Source organism: Lolium rigidum, chromosome 2 (assembly GCF_022539505.1).
Source record: "Lolium rigidum isolate FL_2022 chromosome 2, APGP_CSIRO_Lrig_0.1, whole genome shotgun sequence".
Lineage (NCBI taxonomy): Eukaryota > Viridiplantae > Streptophyta > Magnoliopsida > Poales > Poaceae > Lolium > Lolium rigidum.
The window spans coordinates 276,614,479-276,631,369 of NC_061509.1; the positions used below are offsets into that span (position 1 = coordinate 276,614,479).

The window sequence follows — 16,891 nt, forward strand, 5'->3', positions numbered from 1 at the left end:
GCTGTCCGGGGAAGAAGAAGCCACGGTGGCTGAACTGAAGGACGCCAAGGTGGTCGCAACCGTGCGGCGCCGCGCCAATATTCCTCCTGCTCCGGCGTGCTCATCATTGCGCTCGTGCAGTCGTGATGGCGTTCCAGGACACCACGACTTCACCAAACGCTCGCCCACGGTCGCCCTGGCAAGCCCGCATACAGCCTCGCAGCGACCGGCATGCCCACGGTTACAAGAACCCGTGGCAGAAGCCGGCATAACGGCGACCGTGGCCAGTGAGAGTGAGACGCAGCTTGCACCTCTGTCCATCCATCCACGACACCAGCTGAGCAGACAGGATTACCACCGTCTTCTTCAGAAACGTGGGCTTACTTCAGATCAACCGCCAAGTGCTCTTCAACCTCAGTCCAGTTTATCTGCTCGCTGCTGTCCTGCATCACAAGAACGAAAGAAAAAAGAACGCATCTGACAACAGCAAAATGTTCAGATCAACATTCTTCAACCTCGGTCCAGTTTGTCTGCTCGGCGCTGTCCATCACAAGAACGATGAAAAAAAGGACGCATCTCACAGCAGCTGACGAACGGCGCAGGCCCAGTGATCTTGTCCTAGAACACCTGTGACCTGTGAATGCTATGACATGGCAGCGCGAGGGCCGCTGGACCTCGCCGTTGCCATCTCTGGCAGCAGTGGTCACCTCCCTCTACGTCTACTCTGCACTGTTCCCTCTTGTCTGTATTTCTTCAGTTACTGTATCATTTCACCCTGTTTTTGGCAACAGCGTGAACTCCGTCAGTTAGCCGTTCTAGTTAGCAAATAAGCAATGGCCTGCCATGTGTTGATTTTATCGTACGTGGGATGGCACGATGCCGTCCGTGATCACCGTGAGCCTAGTCAAGGACGTGCGCGCGCGAGAGGTGTTGGGGTGGCAGCTCCACGATTCTCGTCCATGATCCTAATTTCCAGCACTCATTTGTAATCGTTGAGTAAAAGCAAAGAGAAAGAGAAAAGCTGTACAGCAGTACGCAGCACCAAACAATTGCCTCTCTTGTTCATCCTTCAGTTTCGTTAGAAACGTGAAAGAGTGAAAGAGAGAGAGCAACGACATGGCGTTCCAGGACGCGACGACTCCACCAAACGCTCGCAAGCTCTGCCCGACTCCATCGTCGTTCTTCTCATCATCATCGGCGTCGAGCCCATGACTCCCATGCGCGTCCTCGGCGATGTCATTGCCATTTGCTTGCATCATCCATCCACGACAACAGCTGAGCACGACAGCCTCTCCAACATCACAACAAGGAAGGAAGCATACTGGATCAACGTGGGCCTAGTTCAGAACTTCAGATCAACCGCCAAGTGCTCTTCAACCTCAATCCAGTTTATCTCCTCGGTGCTGTCCGGCGCCGACGCCGGCACACGTCCACGACCCCGTCGTCGGCTGCTTCGCGACAGTGCACGTTCTGCTCACCGTCATTGACGTCGTTGTAGTCCGCGCGCGGCGCCGACGTCCCCGTGACACCCGTGCGCGCGCCTCATAGGCGGCGCCATTGCCGTTTTGCTCCCACCTCTGTCCACCCATACATACATACCCGAAACTAGAGAACAGTGCAAAGGCAGTACTGATACTCTGCTCATCAGTTGATGATTCTTCAAGGCGGTGAAATTTCGTGTTCAGCATCCTAGCTCGCACAGTGGGTGCGCGAATCCATATAAAAAGAACGTGTATATACTCTGCTTACCTACCAACTGACACCGCGAGCGAGCTGCCGAGCATGACGAGTCGTGACGCGGGCAGCGCCATGATCCACGCCGAGCTACTGAACATCGTCGCTGCGACACCCATGCCGACTCCAATGAAGTCGGCGGCAGCCGGGCTGCATGCCGGTAGCCTGCACATGGTCGTCCTTGTGTGGTTTGAGCAATTGAGCCTTTGAGGATGGTGACGGTCTTAAGGCGCCTCGACCTGGTTCGTTCTCGGCCAGTGCCCCGGCTTTGTTCAGCTGGGCGTTGATCGTAGCCATGAGGACTGAGGACGTCGTCGGGCTGCAGGCCGGCGGCACCTCGACGTCGGCGTGCTGGGCCTGGTGCACGTCGACGAGGATGGCCGCGAGCTGCATGCCGGTGTTTTGGGCAAGGTTCGTGGAGGTGGAGAGAAACCGCCGGCAGCGGGGCAATGCCATTGGCATGGTTCGCAGAAGCGGGATGACGCACTCTGGATAGTAAAACCAAAAACCACATCCAGTTCGTTCCGCTGGGCACTCTTTTACTCCACTGTTCGTCGAGCGGCGTTCGGGCTGCAGACGGAAGGGAAACGCCTGTGCGACCCATTCCTTTTTCCCCCCCTCTCTTCTACCTAGCCATACACGTTCAATATGTGTGCTCGCGTTCTGTAAGCCCCTAAACATAAAAAAATCGAAATTAAGGACTGCTTTATCCACTAGCAGAGAAACCCCCTTTAGAGCATCTCCAACAGGCGCTGCAAATTCTCGCGCGCTATACCGGCGATTGGGCGCGCTGTATACCGTTCGCGCGCGGTATAGCGAATTTGCCCCCGGCAGAGGCTGCATTTTGCAGCGCGCGTTGGTGTGCGGAAAACGCACCTCCGCCGAGGCGCTATTTTGCAGCGCGCGCGACCGTTTTTTTTTTAAAATTCATCAAACAAACTATGAAATTTGAACGAAATACGAATATATTAAAGTGCGACGATACAAATGCGACATAGAAAATACTAGTACTACTCGTCCGACTACTCGTCGGACTCCCAGTCGTAGTCGGAGCTGCTCGCGGTCGTCTCCGACACCGGCGTGGACGTCGACGTCCAGTGGAAGTCGGAGGAGGAGGACGAGAGGACGACGGTCGACGGCCCTGCGCCTTTCTTCTTTTCCTCCTTCCTCTTCGCCGCCGCCTCGGCCCTCGCCTTCTTCCTCGCCGCGGACTCGGCGCGGCGCTTCTCGCGGCTCGCCTTCTTCGCCGCTTTCATCGCCGCCTTCTCCTCCTCCTTCTGCGCGTAGAAGGCCTCCGTGGCGGCGACGTCCTCCGGGAAGCGCCGCGCCCACTCGACGCGCATCGCCTCGTCGCGCTCGGCGATGAGGAGGCGCTGCTCCGGCTCCCGATGGCGGCGCTGCTCTTCGCGCGTGACTATCGGCGACGGCGGCGCCAGCATCTCCGCCTGCTCGCGCGTCCAGACGTCGTCGAAGTTCATCTGGCGGCGGGGGCGGCCGAGGCGCCACGCGACGGCGTCGTAGGCTCGCGCCGCCTCATGCGCGGTGTCGAAGGTGCCGAGCCGGATCCGCTCCTCGCCGGAGCGAATCTCGGCGTCGAAGCGGCCGCTCGGCCGCGCGCGGACGCCGCGGTAGCCGGAGGCGGAGCGGCGCCGCGAGAGGCATGTCGCCGGGAGGCGGAGGCGGAGGCGGACAGGCGGCGGAGGTAGAGCGGTGGCGCGTGGCGCGGAGACGAGAGCGGTGGGGAAAGAGGCGGAGAGACACGCGGAAGGCGGTTGGCGCGTGTCGTCTATATAGCGCGCGCGGCAGCGCACGCGGCAAATTTCCCGCGTGGGATGGCGCAAACGCGCGGGCGCGGCAAAAAATTTACCGCGCGCGCCTTTTTCCCGCGTCTGCTGGAGCTTCGCGCGAGCGCTCGCGCGCGCCAAACTGGCAGGTATTTTGCCGCGCGCGCGTTTTACAGCGCCTGTTGGAGATGCTCTTAGTACCGGTTCTAAAGGGCCTTTAGTACCGGTTTTGGAACCGGTACTAAAAGTACTCCCACATTTAGTACCGGTTCCTTATGAACCGGTACTAAAGGTGCCTCCACGTGGGCACGAAGGAACCCGCGGGGCTGGATTTACGAACCGGTATTAAAGCCTATTTCGTTTAATTTTTTTATCCCTTTTTTCTAATTATTTTTCACACCCTCTTTTATTTTATTTTTTTCACACCTTTTTTTTCTTCTTTAGAATTTCTAGTATTTCCGTTAGTCTCTAACTACACTTAATCTCTAGTCAAATTACTTACCCGTGGTCAAACTTCCCGGTCGGTCGTCCATCCTCACACTACTCCCGCAATAGCACGCTTAACTTCCAAGTTTCATCCCGTTCCACTTCCAAGTGCTTCTAGAATCCTATTAACATGTTGGTCGATGTCACACTTCTTTATCGTTTAAATTCCAAATAATTCTTTTAATAAACAAAAGTAATGATGTAATAATAATATTGAATAAATAAATAAAATTAAATTTTTTAATTATTATTTTTAAAATTTTAATATTTTTTGCAAAACCTAAAACTTGAAAATCTTATAATTTGCTAAAAGTAATAGTAATATGTTAGGACTCAAAAAATCTTATAATTATTAATTTTAATTTAAAAAAACTAAAAATATATAAAATTCTAAATTTCTGGAAAAAAAACTAAAATCTTCCGGCTTTCATATTTTCATTTGGAATTTTGAGAATCTAAAAATTGGCTAACCGGGTAAACCATTTCCGACGTCGTATGCAAAAGTTAATGCGATTTTACCATTTCTCAAACTTTTTTTGCAAAAAAAGTCAAAATTCGAATTTCTTAATTTCACCATAGTAGGTTGCATAACATATAAAAATCTGAAAACATTTTATTTTTTGAATTTTCTATCATTTTCATTTGTATTTTACAAAGCAAAAAAAGGCGATCCACGTGGGGGGGTGGAGGTGCGTGGGAAGCAGGAAAAATCTTTAGTACCGGTTCGTGACACGAACCGGTACTAAAGGTCTACCCTTTAGTACCGGTTCGTGTCACGAACCGGTACTAAAAGTTTTTCAGCCGACGCTAACCCTTTAGTACCGATTCGTGTCACGAACCGGTACTAAAGGTCCTTACGAACCGGTACTAAAGGCTTGAGCAATGCAACCGGTACTAATGCACCCTTTAGTACCGGTTCGTAAGTAAACCGGTACTAAAGGCCTGGACGAAAGCCCCTTTTTCTACTAGTGATCGTATGTTGCAACTAATTAGCTTTTCATTACCCTGAAAGGATGTCGAAATTTTGTTAAATTTAGATGTATTTAGACACTCTTTAGTGCATATATACCACCGAATTTAAATAAATCTTTGACATCCTTTTGTGGGTAGATGAAATATGATTTTGCAGGTAGAGAGTAAAATATGTATTTGTAGTTTATAATGAAAATGGAAGGGTAGGTAATGGACTAGATGAGGGTAAATAGGCGCTACACAATTTTTAGGCCTTTTCAATTTTATGGATATACGGAAGCGTAAAGGTGAAAGACAACAAAACTAAAGATGTAACCGTATGATGCAATGCAAGATACAAGGTATGAAACAACACAAGTAAAGAGAGCAAAGTGAGGGAAACGAGACAACCGGGCCGTGGAGCCGAGACACAATTTGTTTACTATAGTTCTTTCCCAATGTAAGTACGTCTACGTTGAGTAGGAGTGGTACTAGAAAGGTATCAATGCCACAAAGACCTCTCCTTATTCCTCGATGAGCACCCAACAAAGGGGCCTCACCTTCTACACTTGCAAGCCGGTCGAGGTGGCAAACCTTCACAACACGATGTGGCACAACTCCGCAAACAACTTGGAGGCTCTCATCATCCTCAAGAGCTATCACACAACAACAATAGCCTCAAGAGGTTCTCTCAATAAGGATCCCCGCAAAAGGAGATCAAGGGTTTCACAACTCCATAAGAAAACTAGGAATCCGAAATTTCTCTGGTGGATAGGTAGATCAGGTCCTCCTCCATCGATTCCCAAGATTTGGGTGGATTTTTTTTTGGTGTAGGAGGGAGATTCGAGCGATTTGAGAGCTGGAGCAATGGAGGATAGAGAAAGGCCTTCGTCTTCAACGGATAGATTGATGAAGGAGGAGGCTCCCCCTTTTATAGCCCGTACACGCGAAGAGCCGTTGCAGAAAACTGGGGGCCGGATGATCCGGGGTTAGTGACCCCCGGATGATCCCCCCCAGATGGTCCGGTCCTGCTGATGTTGATGTAGGGGCCGAATGACCCCCCTCCTCCCCGCCCTCGGATATTGGGAATTTCCGGGGTTCGGACGAAGAAACTTACCGCCCCGGCATGTGCACAGTGCGCACAACCTGGCATAGAGCCCGGATGGAGTTTTCTCCGGGGGCTGAGGGAAAAACCATCCACCCCAGTTTCTTGCACGATGTGCACAACCCAACCTAGGGGACAGATAAACTTAACATCCTAGGCCGGATAGAGAAAACTTCCTCCCCTTCTTTTGCACTTTGACACTTGGCGTTGTCTTCATGGTGAGGCGCCCCGGATGATCCGGGCCGCTGCAGGCCAGATCATCCGCCCCACTGACTTATCTTTTCTTCTTCAACAAAAACTTCTAATCTTTCTCCAATGCTCATCTCCAACACTTTCTATAAATAAACCTAGGTTATCACCACACACAAGAGCCCAGTGTGATAGCCTTAGAATTTTGATGGACAAACACCGACTTGTGCTAAATTTGAATACCTACACACTTGAGAACACTTGGTAAAAAACATTCGCGTGTTGTCATTAAACACACAAAACCTAAGAAAACTGAAAATGCACTTTAAAAAACCTTATTTTCACATTTAGTGGGTACTTTAGTGATTAAATAACCTTAGAGCATCTCTTAGAGAATCTCCTGCAGATGATGTAGATGTAAAATAACTACCACATACATCATATTGGCCTAAAAAATAGATCCAACAGATGATGTAGATGTCAAAATATCTCCACCACATACCGAGCCGCGGCCGACCATCGGCCCAGCCACCGCCGCGCTCCACCGTGAGTAGACCAGGACACGATGGACCGCGACAAGCCATTTCCCAGAAAAGAAACCCGCCGGTTCCGCCGCCCTATCGCGTCGCGCACGGAGATTCCGCCCCACCGACACCCACACAGTAGCACCGGCTAACGCTTGAGACGCTGGAACTCGCCACCTGCACATACGACGCAATGGTGTGGCGGCTCGATGGCCCGCGCGGCCATGGCCGCGCACCCTGAGCACGTCGCGTCGTAGCTGGAGTACTACGCGGTGCTGGCCGCGTAGCAACCTGTGGTGGTGGCGTCCTCTGCAGCCGCCGGGGCGCCATCCTTTGTCGGCCCTTCGACGGCCACCGCCGCTTCGAGCATGGAGTTGGACACCGACTTCTAGAAGGACCTCGTCCGCAATGCCATATATATTGAACAAGTCTAAGGATATATAGTCATGTGCATTAGATCAAATTTTTTTGGAGGGGGGAAACCCGGTCCAAACTATCCAGAGATTGGGATATTTACATTAGGGTGAAATATGCCAAAACCCGGTCCAAACTGCGCAGAGAGGGCATATTTATATTAGGGTGCATTGAATCAAATGATGCCTTGCCTCGCTCCGTACTACTCTGTTGCTTCATGTTTTTAAGTCCCTGATGAAATAGAATAGCATTCTGAACATGTGACTTTGAAGTGAAAAAGATGCACTTAATTATTATTGACTCTCAACCGTCAACAAGGTTTTTTTTGGTTTTGTTCCCACAACAGAAGAACAGGGCTCTCGCCGAACAAATTATTATTTGATATCACAAGATGGTTGAGTTAAGTAAAGTTTCTTTGATAGTCGAACCGTTTCGCTCCGCGTCGCTCCCCGCGGGCGACCGGGGCGAACCCTAGCCTCACCCCACGCCCCGCCCTCCCTCCTCCTCTCCTCCCCGCCGCCGCCGGCGAGCGCCGCCGGGCAAAGCCCGCGTGGTGCCGGCGGCGGCGGGCTCTTCCTCACCCGCGCGCGGGGCTCTGCGCGGGGCAGATGCAGCCGGCGGCGGTGCGCTTCGGGGTATCCGGGATTCGGTCTGGCGACGGTACGGCAAGGCATGGCGGCGGCGGCTCATGGCGAAGGAGGTGGCGGCGCAGCGCGAGCCGGGCGAGGCGGCGCGGCCGCGGCGGCGGAGGGGGCAGCCTGGCGGCGCAGCGCAGGACGGGGCAGCTGGGCCCCGATCTGGGCCTTGCGGTCACTGACCATGGCCAGGCGGGCCTGGGCAGGTCCACCGCCGGCGGGCACCCTCCGGGCTGCACTGCGTCTGGATCTTGGTCTGGGCCAGGCGGGCCCAGATCTGGCGGCCCGGGCAGCTCTGCGTTCGTCCCCGATCTTGCTCGGGCGAGTCGTCGGATGTTCTTGCCGGCGTTCAAAGGCGAGTTCTTGGATGCCGACAAAGTGACGGGCTTGATCGACGGCGTGGTGGCGTCGGTTACGGTGCAACTATGTCCCCGGGCGTTGCGGCGGGGGTGCTCCTTTGCGGTGGTGTGCGGCCTCGGTCGGGGCCGTCTTGCGAGGAGTGAGGTCGCGGTGACGCTGCTCTTGGCGTCTGCCTAACACATGGTGGTCTGCCGGTGGCGGCATGGGTTGGCTCGGCACAGAGCTGCAGTTGGATGGCATCGGCGACGTGGGCATAGAAGCACGGTAGCACGTCTAATGGGGCCTGTTCCGGGCCTGGCGGGCGGCCGGGCCTGATCTAGGCCTAATTGGTAGTGCTACCACGTCCGGACGGTGGGCACCTTGTGTGCCGGAGGGCGGATCCCCTCCCCTAACTAGCGCTGGCCCTGATGACTGTTAGCTATGGTGTTGGCCTACCCTATCCAATCCGTCGGCGTTGCCGCGTGGTGGCTAGGTCATGGGCTCGAGCTCGTGGGATGCCGGGGCGGCGGCCCCGGAAGGCGGGCTGCACGGTTGGCTCTACGGCGGGCAACGTTGCGGTGGTGGTGGTCCCACTCTTCGGTCATGCGGATGTTGTGGAGCGGACGATGGGTGTTCCTGGGGTTGGCGGCGCTTCGGCTTTGGTAGCTCCCAAATCTTGTTTCGGAAACCTACCTCGGTGGCTACGGGCGGCTAAGTTCTCCGGGCGTGGTGTGAGGATGCTTCCGGGCGAAAGCTCAGCGCCTCGGCGCCAGCGACGGCGATGCTCGCGGGTGTCGCAACCCTCTTGGGGCGTCGTTGTGGGCATCCTCCCTGCGGGACGGCTCCGGGTGAAAACCTAGACCTTGCGGTCTCGACGGCGGCGGCGTAATGCGTCGTTACCCTTTTGGGGGCGTTGTTGTGGAGCTCCGTTGCAACTCGGGCCGGTCTCAATGTTGCCGCAAGTTTTGGTTTTCGTGTTCTTTTTTGTTTATTCTTGATCTGCTTTGTAAGAGGTTCTCCTCACCACCTTATATCGGTTCGGCCGTTGCGGCTTATTTATAAAGCGGGGCGAAAGCCTATTTCAAGAGTAAAGTTTCTTTGTGCGAGACCTGACGAAAAAAGGTAAGTCATGTTGGTCGATTTGCTAGCTGTGGTTTCATATCTCTTTAGTTCATCTTTTTACTTGCTGGGCCGTGACCAGAATCGGTGACTGGGCGTCCCGTCGAACAGAAAGAACTGAGCCTGTCTCCTTCTGTTCTTGTCTGGATCTTCTTCTTCCTCCCGCCGCCAGCCGTGCGCCGAGCTCCTCCGCCGTCACCCCCTCGCCACCCAAGGGCTCCTCGCCACCCAAGTGTTCCAGTAGTAGATTCGCCTAAATTAAGCAGCTCCCCCGGAATCGGATCAGCTGCTTTGGGAGCGGCAGTCCGCAATCAATCGGCTCTGTTCGGAGCCGCAGCTCGCAATCAAAGCGGCTCGTTTTAAACGAGCTGCCGTCCGACTTCAACCCTCTTTCGGTTTAGATTTTAGATAGAAGGAGTTCAAATCCTTCCCGGTTTCAATCTCTGAGTTGCCGCCGACCAAGTACACCAGGGAAGCCACCAGCTTTAAGCGGATGCCAGGGATTCCTAGGATTTCAGTTATTAGAGGAGACCAAGTGATCAACGCGGCAGATTTCAGCCTCGGCAGATCAACGCGGGAGCCATGGGGGTGAGTTCCTTGTACTTTCTTTTCCTCTAGATATTCTGTTTATTTGTTTGTTTAGGTTGCTCACCACATACACCATGTGGTTCTAGATATTCTGTTTATGGAGAGAACCCATCCCCTAATCAGAGTTTATGAATCTGTAACTCCCAGGCAGAATTTAAATTGATTCTTTCTGAATTGCAGTGTTTTTGTTTGGGAAAAATATCATCAACACTGTACCTCCTGTACTACATCGAAATTGCATCTTTACTACTGTATGGAAATTGTAACTTTGAGGCTGAGAAAATGCTTCTTTGTTAAATGCATTCTTTTGTTTGGAAAAATATATCAAGCTTGTACCTCTTGTACTACATCGAAATTACATCTTTGTGATTGTATAGAAATTGGAATATGGAAATTGCAACCAGTGTGAAACTAACTCCTATTTGTCTCCGTGCCAAATGCAGAAAGGCAGTAGAGATGATAGGATCAGCGCATTGCCTGATGACGTCCTGGTCAACATTCTTGACCGACTCAATGTCCCTGACGCTGCAAGGACAAGCATCCTCTCCAGGAGGTGGAGTCAGCTCTCCGCTAAACTCTCTCGGCTGATAATAAACGCTCAGGACTTCCTACCTGAGGGCGTGTCAAACGTCAACGTGTCTGATGATGAAATGGTTCGGGTGAATACTGCTGCAGTCGAAGCGACAAAGAGCATACTGACACGCAGAAGTCCAGGTGAACACACCATCCGCTTCCTGTCTACTGCGTTCTACTTGAGAGATGATGTCCCCATATCCATTGGACAAGCTGTTGGTCATACGATGGAGACACACTTGGTTGAGATGGCCCAGTTAAGTGTTATGACAGGGAAGATTGGCACAGATGACCTCAATGATGAGGAGCTGGTCATATGTGGGAGAGAATTCATGCGGTTCTTTGATGTCTGTCAAAATGCTTTTGGTGGTCTCACTAGCCTTGACATGGAGGATTTGAGATTTGGCGAATCAGACATATCCAACGTTCTCATCACTTGCAAGCGGTTGAAGCATCTGCGTATGATGAATTGCGACTCAGGTGATCCCAGCACGCTGCAAATTGATCACGCTCATCTCAGTGAGCTCAGTATCGCCGGATGTTCTTTCGAACAAGTTAAGCTGAACTGGCTCCCTCAACTCACACAGATGACATTTGATCAATGGATAGACTACCAAGATCCACTGGTTCTTGGTCATGTACCATTGCTCGAGACTGTAAGCCTCACAAATGTTGGCTATAGTTTTAACAGGCTGGTCAAGTTAAGTGAGCTTCTTAGCAGCACCTCCATACGGGTTCTAAAGTTGGGATTTAAATCTGAAAAGGTAAGTCAAGATTTTCGCTTTGCTAGCTGTGGCTTCACTTATTCTGTGCTCGTCTCATCATGTGTCTATTTGCTGCAGATTTGGGTGCAGCCAGAATGTCTGACCAAAAGTCTTGCATCTGTGTTCCGCCAACTAAGGTTTGTGAATCTGGTTGCTCTTCCTGAAGGGTATGATCTCACCTGGACAATGTTTATTCTTGAAGCTGCACCCTTACTGAAGGAGCTATACATGACAGTATGTGCTCTTACCTAGAGATCTCTCTTCACCACATGGGGCTTAATGTTTGGTTTTGCAAGATTTTCTCACCAGATAATATATCTCTGCTCAGTTGACAATTTTTTTTTGCCTTTGTCCTGTTGCTGGCATGCAGGTATGGGATCACGCATGTATAATGGAAACAGATGAGAAGACAAGGAACGAAGAATTTTATTGCGAGAACAGGGGTGTGGAGTGGGACTCGGCTGCAGCTGATTTCAAACACCAGAATTTGGCCACACTTATCATATTTTGCTTTGAATCTGATGATTACATGGTGAGTTATCTCCAACGTGTTATGGCAGCAGCGGTGAATCTAGAGGACGTGTTCCTGTATAGTAGGTTGGAGTGCGACAACTGCCAGGATACGAAGCCGATCAGGTTCCCTTGGACTAAAAGACAGAGGATATCGCTGAAGAAGAGAGTTACAGCGGGAATTGAGTCCTTCGCCATAATTCACGCTTGTTCAACAATTAGGGATGATCATCTATCAAAGTATCAGTACCCAGAGTGCTCATTGGATGTATCCAGAAAAAGGTTGCTCTGTAGGCAGTGAGGTGTTCCACATGTTTGTTACTTGGATCAAGTGTCTTTAAATTATTTTGTTTTGTTGGTTATGTAATCTCTTGTAACAAATGGATGATGGTTATTGCAAAGATGTTATCATGAACTAATATGGGTTAATTAGATCGGTGCCACTGCAATTTTGGCTCTATTTTAAAAACACAATTTCCATCTTTTGAAGAATGCCATTGCAATTCTATATACGTTTCGCGGGGCTCGGTTCCTCTGCAGTTGAGTTGCTACTGTATAGGTACTGGAGGTCATAAATCTGCCCTTCATTGAAATCCAACGGTTCTCCTTCCTTCTCCTTAATTAAAAGAACCCACACCGACCAAAGATGCCATAGCGGCCGTCCTCAGGCAACCGGCCCGCATCGGCCAGCTCGGTTGTCCGTGCCGGAGAATTCAGCATGACGGCGGAGGTTAGGAGCGCATGACTGGAGCAAGATCAGCAACTAGACCATCGTCATTATAGCCTTCCATTGTTCTACGAATGGAGAAGAATTGGTTAACTACGTTTAGATTGGCAAATCACTACTCAGAGTTTATCAAGCAGTATTGCTGCAGGTCCGGTGAAGCCTTCTTACCAGCGGAGGACGCGCTGCTCTCCATGCCGTGTACGAGGTGAGTGAGCTCATGACCCACGCCGACGCCGGCGTGCGTACCTCACATACGTGGCTGAATGAGTTGGTCGGCGCTGGCGCGAGCAACTCCAAATGTCGCGCTATATCGTATCCGCTCGGTAAAATCCACCGATATGGCGATATAGGGCGCTACTCGCGGTTTTTTCACGCTCCAGCAATGGCTGCAAACATGCAAACATGCGAGCTATGTTAATTTTCGCTTGATTTTGCCCAACCCAAAACGTCATATTTGGTGCGTCCAGCATTAGTACGCTGCATCGCTCGGAAACGCGCGTGAAGAGCCAACCGCCGCAGTGAAAAATCACACGCGTCCGTACCCTCCCCATTTTACTCATCCCTCTCCGACGCCGCCGTGTCGCCGGAGCGCCAATTCATCCCCTGCGGCGCTCTCCCGTCGTAGATCCAGCGCCGCCGCGTTTCCACCCGGCTTGCCCGCCGCCCCAGCCCGATTCGAGCTAGCTGTCGCGTCGTGTGTTGGTTCCGCTGGCTGATTCGAGCTACCTGCTGCGCCGCGCGTCGGTTCTGCCGCTCGATGTACTCCTCAAGCCAAGACGCAACATGGCGCACCGATCATAGAGATGATCATGGCAAATATTTAGATTACTCCTACTTTAATTTGATGGGGGGTTTCGTGCAAGTAAAGAGAAGGCAAGAGAGTGGCGCATTTCATTGCCTCCTATCATTCGATTCAAAACAATGAAGGGCATGATGAGCTTCAACTTGATCTCATTAAGGAGTGGTGGAAATGGAGAGGACAACAAAATTAGTGTCTACATATTTATCTACTTGTTGTATTGTTAAAACACAATTTATTGTATTTGTTCATGAACAAGTTTATTGTATTTTCTCGGCTTGTAACTAGACAATTTACTGTTGGTTTATTTCCATTTATTTGATCTTGTTGATTATATTATCTTGTGTGTATGTTGTTTTCACCGGCGAGGCGTGCTGTAATTTTCGCCTAGTAAAGGGCATTTTTTTAGCTATTTTGCGCAACGCTGCACCGAAGGACCTGACTGCGCTGCACACAAAATCTGGTTGCTGCAACCACGATTTACAGTGTCGGATTTTAGCGCGATTATTGGAGTTGCTCTTAGTCTATTCCATCGGTGTTGTGTTATTTCCCATTAGACCATCTCCACCAGCTCGCCCCATAGTGATCCCGATAACATTTTAGAGGTTCGGCGCTTTTTTTGCCACACCGGCGTGTTCAATAATGCGTCGGCACCATTCGGAGCCCAATTAAATCGCCAGCAACCCCATGCCAGCCCTATTCGTGCGGGGCGCCAAACGGCCGCGCCGACGCCTTGTGTCACGTAAGATTGGACGTGTGGGACCGTCCTGACAGCGAGAGTAGCTGCCCGTCGCGATTAAATGCATGCGCGGAGAAGGTCGGAAGTCGTCTTCAATGGGCACAATGATTCCCGATGCGACAACGCGACGGGATGCCGCCCACCAGTTTGACCCGGTGACGAAAGAGCTTCCCGCTCATGGATGCACACCACCGAGTGCTATAAACCTATAGCCCCTCCCCGTCTATGCCCATTCCCCCGCTTCCCTCCTCCGACAAATCCTTGCCGCCACTGCCATCTCCTCTCCACCTCCATGGCACTGGCAAGAACGCCTGGAGGTTGCTGATGACCTGAAGACGACAGCCGGAAGGAACCGTCACCGTCGCTCGAGGTTGGAGGGGCCGCCCTTCGGCCATGGAAGACGGCGACAATGGCGCTGGTGATCCTCCGATGAGAAGCGCTTGCGCTCCCATGCTACAGATGCGGCAGCTAGCCGACCGTGATCAGCAGCTCATCCCCAATCTTGTCACCATGACAAACAAGGGAGAGGAGCCTGCGACTCCAGCCTTGGCCACCATATCCACCGGAAGCAACCTTAGGAGATCTTCGTCTCCCTCCACCGCCACACTTCCATCTTCGACCACTGGAGCACCATGAAGCAGAGGAAGAAACCGAGATAGTGCCAGATCTGTCCGCATAGATCTGCCACCTCCCTCCCAGCATAAGCGTCATACGCCATATAGGGCCAAACACTAAACCTAGAACTACACCTATCTACTCCAGCGCAGCTCCTACCCAGCTCCGACCGGCTATTCCGGCAGAGAGGACATCGGAGCGGTCCGGTGAGAGAAAGAAGACTCTTAACTACTGTAGCGAGCTGAGCGCGAGAAGGGAGAGGGGATGAGAGCCTCTGAGGATTATACAAATAAGTGTAGGTTTTATTACAATTACTTGAAATGCGTTTGGATAATAATTTTTCGATTGAGTATGGCCCTCAACCATTCATGGGGTTCTTCAATTAGTAAACCATAGACATATTTTAGCTAATGGTCGTATAGTCAATATACCAAGTTTTCGTTGCGAACCCTGTGATATTATTACTACTAAATAAAGATAAGCAAAGTCAAAAGGTCTGGTTGGACTATAGGTTTTGATGTAAAAAAAAATACATAAGCCAAGTACGTGTTTGTTCATGGATGCATACTTGTATTTCATATTTGAAAGCCAAACCATTCTCTCTCTACACAGAAGCAGCAGCCACATTCGTACTCCCTCCTCAAAATGTGTGCTCAAGAACTCCATGGATACGGTGATGATGTCGCCTCCGCCCCTATCGTGGAAAAAAATAGCGCGCTGTTTCGACGCTAATAGCACGCTATAGCATTTCTAGACAGCCCACGCTACATCATTCTGGCGCTATAGCGTGCTATGCTATAGCGTGTAGCACCCTAATAGCGTATTTTTCGGTTGACGCTATTTTGTTATAGCGCGCTATTTTTTCCTTTCTGTCGACAGCGGCAACCTCATGATCAAGTGCTCTTCCGACGTGCTTCCCTCACCGATGGCACAGTTGCCTCCCCCGTCGTTGTCGCATACAACGGTCGCGTCCTCGCCTTCCTTCTCCGTGCGCTCCGTCAGCCGGAGGTGATCGCCGAGATCGTCGTCGGCATCCTCCACGCTTAGCCGCAACAAGGCGTCTCCACGTTCAACGAGATGGCCGCGTGGGTGCTGCTATCCCTCGCCGTCGTCATCTCCCGCAGCGGCGGTCACCTCTCTCTCCGGCGCAGCATGCGTCTTCGTCCGGACGCTCGCCGTGAAGCCGCTCATGCATGGCGCCGTGTGGTGGGTGGCCGCTACACTCCCGGCGTCTAGGCTCGCCATCTTCGGCGCCTTCGTGCTCAGGGAAGGACGAACTGGTGCCGCCCTGCTTGGCGTCAAGACACGGATGTGGCCACCATCCGCGGATGCGGCGCGCTCGTCATTGCGCTCGTGCTCGGCATGCTCGTGAACACCAGGGGACTCGTCGCGCGAGCTTATCGCCCTCAACTTCAGCAGAGAGCAAATCGGTGCACAGAGTCAGCAACAGCCACCGCACAGAACATTGTGACCTCTGTGAAAACGAGGCGATCAAGGCCGGCCGGGGAAGAAGAGGCCACGGTGGTCTTGAATGTAAGCATACCCACAGTTCATCTAAAAATCTTTGAACAGAAGATGTTCGTATAACCCCAACAATCTTCAGTCAGAAAACATATTCAAAAGTTCCATAAAAAATATACCGAGGACAGAACAAACCGGAAGCAGTTAACATGCAAGCAACACATGCTATAACAAACTCTACTGACCGTTCATCATATCATCATCACTTCAAGCTTCTATGAGCATGCATGCAAGCAACAAGGAATTGCTTCACTAACCTTCGCCTACTCCATGCTAGGGAGAAAGCATTTGGAGTAGAAAGCAACTCCATATCTAGTTTGAACATACTGACATTCCTAATCTAGTTACAGTAATATCAACATATTCATTTGCTAGAGCATACAAACAAGTCATGTTAACAGCGCAAGCAAAATTTACTGAATATTATAGCTCGTCATAGAGAATCATACTCCTAGTCATCCAACACCCTAGAGTGCATGTATGGCAAGCATCAGAACGCAGACATAAACTAGCAGTTCATCAACTGCATGCGGACTGGGGAGTACTAGCAGTGCATCAAGTGAATTTAAGTTCAGTTAAGATCATATAAACTGAACTTACTCACAATGTTGCTTCTTGCTTCTGGTTACTTCACTACTGTACTCCATACTGTCAGTTATATAGTGTGATTCCAAACTCGCAGACTGTCTCCATACTGTCAGTTATAGTGTGATTCCAAACTCGCAGACTGTCTCCATACTGTCAGTTATAGTGTGATTCCAAACTCGCAGACTGTCAGTTATAGTGTGACTCACCA

The 16,891-nt window shown here is 51.2% G+C and overlaps 1 protein-coding gene across 1 annotated transcript; it reads left to right on the forward strand.

The window, feature by feature from the left end:
* Positions 1-9,246: 9,246 nt before the first annotated feature.
* On the forward strand, positions 9,247-12,113 carry LOC124688873 (F-box/FBD/LRR-repeat protein At1g13570-like). Its single transcript, XM_047222489.1, has 5 exons — positions 9,247-9,262; positions 9,342-9,847; positions 10,291-11,184; positions 11,263-11,418; positions 11,555-12,113. Exons 2-5 carry the CDS (start codon positions 9,842-9,844, stop codon positions 11,993-11,995), a joined length of 1,497 nt encoding a protein of 498 aa, XP_047078445.1. The 5' UTR covers positions 9,247-9,262; positions 9,342-9,841; the 3' UTR covers positions 11,996-12,113.
* The last annotated feature ends 4,778 nt before the right edge of the window (positions 12,114-16,891 follow it).